Source organism: Lolium perenne, chromosome 7, assembly GCF_019359855.2.
Source record: "Lolium perenne isolate Kyuss_39 chromosome 7, Kyuss_2.0, whole genome shotgun sequence".
In the NCBI taxonomy this organism is placed as follows: domain Eukaryota; kingdom Viridiplantae; phylum Streptophyta; class Magnoliopsida; order Poales; family Poaceae; genus Lolium; species Lolium perenne.
The window spans coordinates 186,052,797-186,060,302 of record NC_067250.2 but is presented as its reverse complement, the minus strand read 5'-3'; the positions used below and the strand labels follow the sequence as shown (position 1 = coordinate 186,060,302).

The window sequence follows — 7,506 nt, the reverse complement described above, 5'->3', positions numbered from 1 at the left end:
GTGGTTCATCTCTCTCTCTTTGTGATCAAGTTGAATATTATCTATGTGCTACTCTAGTGATGTTATTAAAGTAGTTTACTCCTCCTCCATGATGTAATGTTGGCAGTGTGTGCATCATGAAGTACTTGGTTTATGCTATGATTGTGATCTCTTGTAGATTATGAAGTTAACTATTACTATGATGGTATTGATGCGATCTATTCCTCCTTTCATGGTGTGAAGGTTACGGTGTGCATGCTATGTTAGTACTTGGTTTGGTTGTGTTGATCTATCTTGCACTCTAAGGTTATTTAAATATGAACATTGAATATTGTGGAGCTTGTTAACTCCGGCATTGAGGGTTCGTGTAATCCTACACAATGATGTTCGTCATCCAACAAGAGGGTGTAGAGTAGTCCTATTATGTGATCATTGTTGAGAGTGTCCACTAGTGAAAGCAGGATCCCTGGGCCTTGCTTCCAAGCATCGAATCTCCGTTTGTCTACTGTTTTGTTGAATGTTTGCTCGCTGCCATATTTCATTCAGATTGCTATTACCACTCACACTCATCCATATTACTTGTATCTCACTATCTCTTCGCCGAACTAGTGCACCTATTGTATTAGGTGTGTTGGGGACACAAGAGACTTCTTGCTTTGTGGTTGCAGGGTTGCTTGAGAGGGATATCTTTGACCTCTTCCTCCCTGAGATCGATAAACCTTGGGTGATCCACTTAAGGGAAACTTGCTGCTGTTCTACAAACCTCTGCTCTTGGAGGCCCAACACTGTCTACAAGAATAGAAGCTCCCGTAGACATCACCCCGCAACCGCTCTCGTCTGCCGCTCCCCCGTAGCCACCGCTCGTTCGCCTCTCTGGTCGTAATAGGGAATTTTCCGGTGACAAAGCTCTCCCCTCCTCTCCACCTGTGGCAGGAAGCTTCACCGACAACGTCTAGCTAGCCGTGGTGACTTCCTCATGCCCTTTGCGTTAGTAGCCAGCCACCACTGTGGATGCTCAAGGAGAGAACTCCAAATCTAGAGGGAAGACTCGGCGCCGTTAGATTTGGATCCAGCAAGTCCAATTCGTCTCCGGCGAGCTCGGGGAGCCCCTTCTACCTCACCTTTAGCCCTCCTCGTTAGTCCCTGCCCGCGCCAAGCTTGAATTTGCCATGATGATCCTGCCTTGGTTGTTGGTGAAGGGTAAATTTTAGGGGATTTTTTACAATGTTACATACGATGTTATGATTTGTTACATATGCACATCATTTTTCGTTGTGTGAGTAAAAACAAAGTGGTACAATTATTTTTATACGTATGCTATAGAGAATATTGCACCAATGTTATGCGCATATTCTTCTAATATTAGATGAGTTACATATGCTGCAAAACAGTGTCGCATTTTTGAACATGTTACATATGCAGAGAAAAATATTACATTCAAGATATTTTTTTGCACCATTGCCGGATATTCTTGCACCACAATTTCACAACTTTGATAGACAAAAAAAATGCTGAAGACCGATTTAAATACTCTGAAAAAATTGATACATACGATTTTTTTTTGTAATCGGACGCGCGGATTTGTTTAAGTGAATCGAGCGACTCTGGAGGCGACTAATAGTTTGGCCTTTTACAGCCGTTTTGTAGCCACAACAGGCTATAGCCTAGCGTGTTGGCCGTTTTGCAACTACAGTACTCCCTCTCTCACATTTTATTAGGCGTGCGCGTACCCCTGGGTCGCAAATTTGATCAAGTTAGCATTAGTTATATACTTATATGTTACAAAAATTATATCATTAGAAAATTTAGATGTTCTATTTTCTAATGATATAATTTTTGTATTATATAATTTAAATTATATAGGTCAAATTGGTAACCTAGGGATACGTGGAAGACTAGTAAACTGAGGCGGAGGGAGTAACAATAGTTGGGCGGAATTTTCTCAAGTTGATTCCCCCCTCTTTGAGATGATCAGCCGGGTTATCCATATCTGACTATTTTTGATACCCAACTGGCTGGCCTACTTGAGCCAATCATACCACCATGTTCTTGTACCCATCAACCCCCGACACCCCCTCCACGCTTGCAACGTTTCTTTAACACATCACGATCCGATGGATCACTCATCACGTCAAGCTCACGCATGCACACAGCCAAACACACATAATACACATAATACCAACAAGTTTCATTCGAAGCATGCTCGTTTGTTCTTCACTCGGTAACCACCCCACCCCAGTTTGCGCGTCTGCATGTTTCACGCTTTCGATTAGCTTCGTTTTAACTGCACTGACCAACCCACTTGCACGCATACTCTCTATATACAGCACCTAACTAACACGACCAGGACAGTTCATGCACTGACCTAACTAACCAGGTTGCAAATAAAACACAGAGCTATTCACACACTCGTTTCATTAATCACCGATCGACCAACCAGCCAGACAGCTAGTAGCTAGTTGATCCATCGAGATTCGAGATCATGGCGTTGGCACAGCTGCAGGCCCAGGCGCGGTTCGTCGGCGTGGCGGCGGGGAACGCCGGCGTGGAGCTCGAGCTGGAGGACCACCAGTCGAGGTTCGTGAACCGGGTGCGGCGGCGGATGGAGGCTACCGCCGAGGAGCTGGGTGCCGTGGCAAAAGTCTTCGACGTGCCCAAGCTGCTCCGGGCGACTAGGCCGGAGGCGTACGCGCCGCAGCACTTCGCCATCGGGCCCTACCACTACCAGCGGCCCGAGCTCAGGGACATGGAGCGCTACAAGCTCGCCGCGGCCAAGCGCGCCGAGAAGCTCTTCGCCGGCGACCGCAAGTTCGACGACCTCGTGCAGAAGTTCGCCGGCATGCAGGAGATGATCCGGGCACCATACCACAGGTATAATTTAATTACCGTTCATCCTCTCAAACATAAACGTTTTCATGCTCAAACATCTACATTTTCTATATTGTGTACTCCTACAAAACAATGCATGCATATTCTCACACCACATATACGAATTGACTCCCTAATTAAGCATGTACCCGGCGATGAATTCATGACTAAATTGCCATGAGTAGATTTTGCCAATCAACTTCACATATGTACTTAAGGGCTCGCTCTAGCTAGCCTTGTGCCGTCGAAGAGAGATCTGCAGCTTGGTCGAAACTGATATTCTAAGTAAGGTATTTCTTTTGCCTTGAGAGTTTCGTAAAAGACGGCAACAGTTTGATAGCGCAGAGATGAGCACACGAGTTTAACATTTCTAGCAGGCCGCCATTAGTTGCTGTAACGTACCTTTCACGAAATAGTTGTCCAGGGCTGGTCCATAGATTTTGGCGGCCCTGAGGCGACGCGATACCAAGAGCCCCTTTTTCACAGTAGCGGAGCTTTTCTAGGGCAAGGGGGCCATAGCTCCCTACTCCTGAAAATTCTTTAGATCAAAATATCTATTTATGCTAGATTTTTAAATATTACTTGAAGTTTAATCTTGATTGGTGTTCTTGGGGCCCTTAAATCTCCATCAAGGTCCGCCACTAGGTCACAAAGAAAAGATTTTAAAAAATAATAGTATTCTGCTAGAGAGATATTACTATAATGCAATAGCATATACTAAATAATATGTATATTTGAAAGATCCATGGTCTTTGAAATAGCAGAGAAAACATATATATTTATACAACTAATTACATAAAAAATTATGAGGGTGCCTGTTGTTTTGCACATTTGAAAAGGCTAGACCGAAATCGTGCCATCGGGAAAAGTTATTTAGGTTTATCGATATAATTTTTTTTAAAGGAGTCGGAGTAGATGCAGGTAAGCTGTAGTTTAGACCTTCTATATTTTCTAGAACTATGTTAAACCATATGGCCTAAGGAGTAAATGTTGAAGTGCTTTTTTTTTGTAAAAGGAGTCGAAGTAGAAGCCTGATAAGTTGCACCTTAATTAGAACATCTAAATTTTCTGAAATTATTCTAAAGCGTACAACCTAAATATTATAAGTGTACTAAGTACATGAACAAATGTTAGACTGCCCCCCCTAGCTCCTAGGGGCCCATGGCGAGTGCCCCTCTGCCCCGCCTTATGGACCGGCCGTGCGTAAACAATGTATCTTGTAGTTTTTGACAGTCACATGTGCATATAAACAATGCAACATGTACATCACAAACAAACTGCACTAGAGTACGTAATATAAATGTATAACTGACACAGAAAAATGTTCATCATTTTAGTTACATTCATAATTGTACTTTATTGAAAAAACATTCATAATGGTAAATAAAACCAGTCACAATACATAAATTAAAATAGAAGCACAAAAAGAACCTTTCCTTACTGAACGGACAATACACACTCAAAAAGGCAAAGTATAGAACCAATGTTAGGAAATATCTTGGACTCTAAACTCAGTAAACACAACCCAATGTATGTAAAGCCCAACACAAAAAGGCATAGAGCCACTACAAAACATGGACCATTGTTACGAAACACACATCAAAATTGAATCATTTGCCAAAGTGTCGTCGATTGAAGAATTAACGGCTTGCTCATTCTTTGGCGGTCGAGAAAAATACTATTTCAAGACGACCAAGTCGCGCAAAATATGACCTAGGGTTGCCCAAAAGGTCTTATGTAAAATTGAACATAAGTATGTAAAATTAAAGAGTCGCATGGTTCTAAAATTGCGCTACGAACTAATTTCTCTTGGGTGTAGAATCAAAAGTTGAGAACATCAAAAATTTAACTAGCAACTCATGCCATATATAGTGAATTCAAGGTTTAAGCCGCATTGCCGAGTTTACTTTTGGATAAGTTAAAACGAAACCTCATAAGTCAAAGAAGAAAATCGGAAACATCCTGCTGAAACAGTGTTATAATATCATTGTCATACAGAAGAGGTTAAACTTCCTACTGATAAACCCTACGATTTTTTTTTGGAAATTTGCTAATATGATGATCTCTTCGAATAATTGTGAAGGAGAAGCGAGTAGCATTGTTCTATGTTGAATCTCTCTCGAATTTTATCATCAATTTGTGAAAACGAAGTTAATTCATGTACGTATAATGAATGTAGGTTCCTTGAGCTGAACGAGCAGACCCTGGCATGGATGATGGCCATCGACACGTGCTTCCTCCTCGATTTCCTGGAGAGCTACCACGTCGAAGAGGCCACCGATATGGTGTCCTCGGCGACCAACTGGATCAACGTCATGGTTCGCGACGCCATGATGCTTGAGAACCAGATACCGCTCTTCCTCTTCGCCGGGGCGCTCCAGCTCCGCCAAACCTCCGAGGATGCCGCCGCTGACGCCATGCGCGCTGTCCTCGACCGCTTCATCAGGGAGGTGTGCCCCATCAAGACCACCGCACTGGCCCTGGCTGGCAACGTCGCCAAACATGCGCACCTGCTGGAGCTCCTTTACCACTTCCTTATCCCCGCCTCGGCCGTCTTCGCCGAGGACGCGGCGGAGCTCCCGCCCCTCGTCCCCGAGGAGCTCCTCTCCATGGACGCGCTCGAGCAGCAGGTCCCGGACTACGACAATGTGAAGCAGGCGTGCATGCAGGTGTCCAGCCTCGACGTGGCGCCGGTGCGGTTCCTCAAGAAGAATCTCATCTCCAAGCCGATGAGCTTGGCGTCGAGCCTCCCTGGGCGAATCATGCGCAAGGTGCCGTTGCTGTCGACGCTGACGCCGATGCTCGGGAAGCTGATGTCCTCGACGGACATGGAGGCGCGGCTCAAGGGCGTGAACATGGGCAGCATCATAAACTCGCCGCTGGTCCAGGAGATCATGATCCCGTCCGTGACGCAGCTGGCGGGATGCGGCGTGCGGTTTGCACCGGCGCCGGAGGGGATGGCCGGGATCGCCTTCGACGCCACCACGGCGACGCTGACTCTCCCGGTCATCCGCCTCGACGGCAACACGGAGGTGATCCTCCGCAACCTGGTAGCATACGAGACCGCCGCCGTGCGCGGGCCGCTGGTGATGGCCCGGTACACGGAGCTGATGAACGGCATCATCGACACGGCCAAGGACGTGAAGATCCTGAGGGAATGCGGGATAATCTTCAACGGCATGAAGAGCGACAAGGAGGCAGCGGACATGTGGAACGGGATGTGCCGTGCGGTGCGGCCGAGCAAGGTGCCGCTCATGGACGGGGTGATCAGGGAGGTGAACACGCACCGGAATAGGAGGGCGGCCGTGAAAGCGAGGAGGCTGCTCAAGCGGTACGTGTTCAGGTCGTGGAGGATTCTCACGCTGCTCGCCGCCGTCGTGCTGCTGCTCATGACGGCGCTGCAGACATTCTGCTCCGTCTACGACTGCAAACGTTGGTTCGGCGGCATACTAGAGCTGCCGAAGCTGCCAGCCACGGGCGGAGGAGGGCAGTAACCTAGCCTAGTTCAGTATGTTGCGTGATTAATTGGCGTAGGAGAAATCGCTGTTGTGTGTGCATATTAGATTGGGAATTGCTATTTGTCAGTAGAATGAGAATTAAGCTAGTGCTCAGTATTTTGATCTATGATTCGTATACCTAGATTGCAAATTAGGCTGTAACTGAAATATTTCCAGATGTAAGTGGGATTGCAATTGAGTTTTTTTTAGTCGTGAGTGAAGTTATAACTACAAAAAAATACTTTTTTTTATAAAGGAAATATATTAATATCAGTAGATACCAATAACACTCACTGCAACAACGCTCCACCCTAGTGACAGTACGGATGCACACATCTAAAAAAGAGGAAAGAAAACTAAGTAATAAAAGTCCCGCTACAGCATTCAAGACCTAGCAAAATACAAACACCACCGTGACAACGCATGAAATACAGACTCTTCAAAAGCAACGCCTTCAAGAAGGAAATAGTGCACCAACACCGTCGTCGCCTGATCAAAGGTCTTAGGTTCTCACCCTGAAGATAGTTCCACTCTCAAAATAATGCCTCCAACAAGGTCATTGCTAGGCACAACCAGTTAAGGCCAGACCTTGGGTTTTCACCCTCAGATGTAAGACTCTGAACTTCACCTGTGCTGCCGCCCCCACATGCATACCACTGATGCGGAGCCCGGAACGCCAAGAAAATCCCTCAGCATCACGAAGACTCGAACCTCCTTTAGCCAGTCCACCGATCCGGCCTTCACGATATTCCTTCTTCTAACTTCACCATGGACCAAAAAGTCACCTGATGTCAAAACAGAATAGAGCTTCGCGCCGCTCCCTCTGGTACCAAACGGTCGGAATAAAAAGATGGGTGTGTGCGACCGAATACCACCCGATCCAGCAAACTCCAGGCAAAAGATGCACTGTTCCATTCGCTGGCGGAGCTTTCCAAAACTCATCTTTCTAGCCAGATCAAGGCAATCTGACCTCCGGTAGATCTTCATCTTCGCTTGCGAGAAACCCGAGGACCACCACAAAAAACAAAGCAAGACCAGCAGCCCCCACGCCGCCAGTCCCTCCTGCCGGATCACCAGGGAAGAGGATGGCGGCGCGGATCATGTGTACCACCGCCAAACCGTTGCCGGAGGCAGATGCTACCACAGCTCCACCGAAACCTCC

At 46.4% G+C, this 7,506-nt stretch overlaps 1 protein-coding gene across 1 annotated transcript; it reads left to right on the top strand.

Annotated features, from left to right (window-relative positions):
• The first annotated feature begins 2,335 nt into the window (after nt 1-2,335).
• LOC127314702 (putative UPF0481 protein At3g02645) lies at nt 2,336-6,469 on the top strand. Its single transcript, XM_051345220.2, has 2 exons — nt 2,336-2,850; nt 5,027-6,469. The coding sequence occupies exons 1-2, from the start codon at nt 2,462-2,464 to the stop codon at nt 6,339-6,341; spliced, it is 1,704 nt and encodes a 567-aa protein (XP_051201180.1). The 5' UTR covers nt 2,336-2,461; the 3' UTR covers nt 6,342-6,469.
• The last annotated feature ends 1,037 nt before the right edge of the window (nt 6,470-7,506 follow it).

Excerpts from the sequence above, each read along its gene's own strand:
- LOC127314702 (XM_051345220.2), top strand. The coding sequence starts at position 2,462 with ATGGCGTTGGCACAGCTGCAGGCCCAGGCGCGGTTCGTCGGCGTGGCG. Across the intron at positions 2,851-5,026 it reads ATCCGGGCACCATACCACAG|GTTCCTTGAGCTGAACGAGC; the intron begins GTATAATTTAAT and ends TAATGAATGTAG.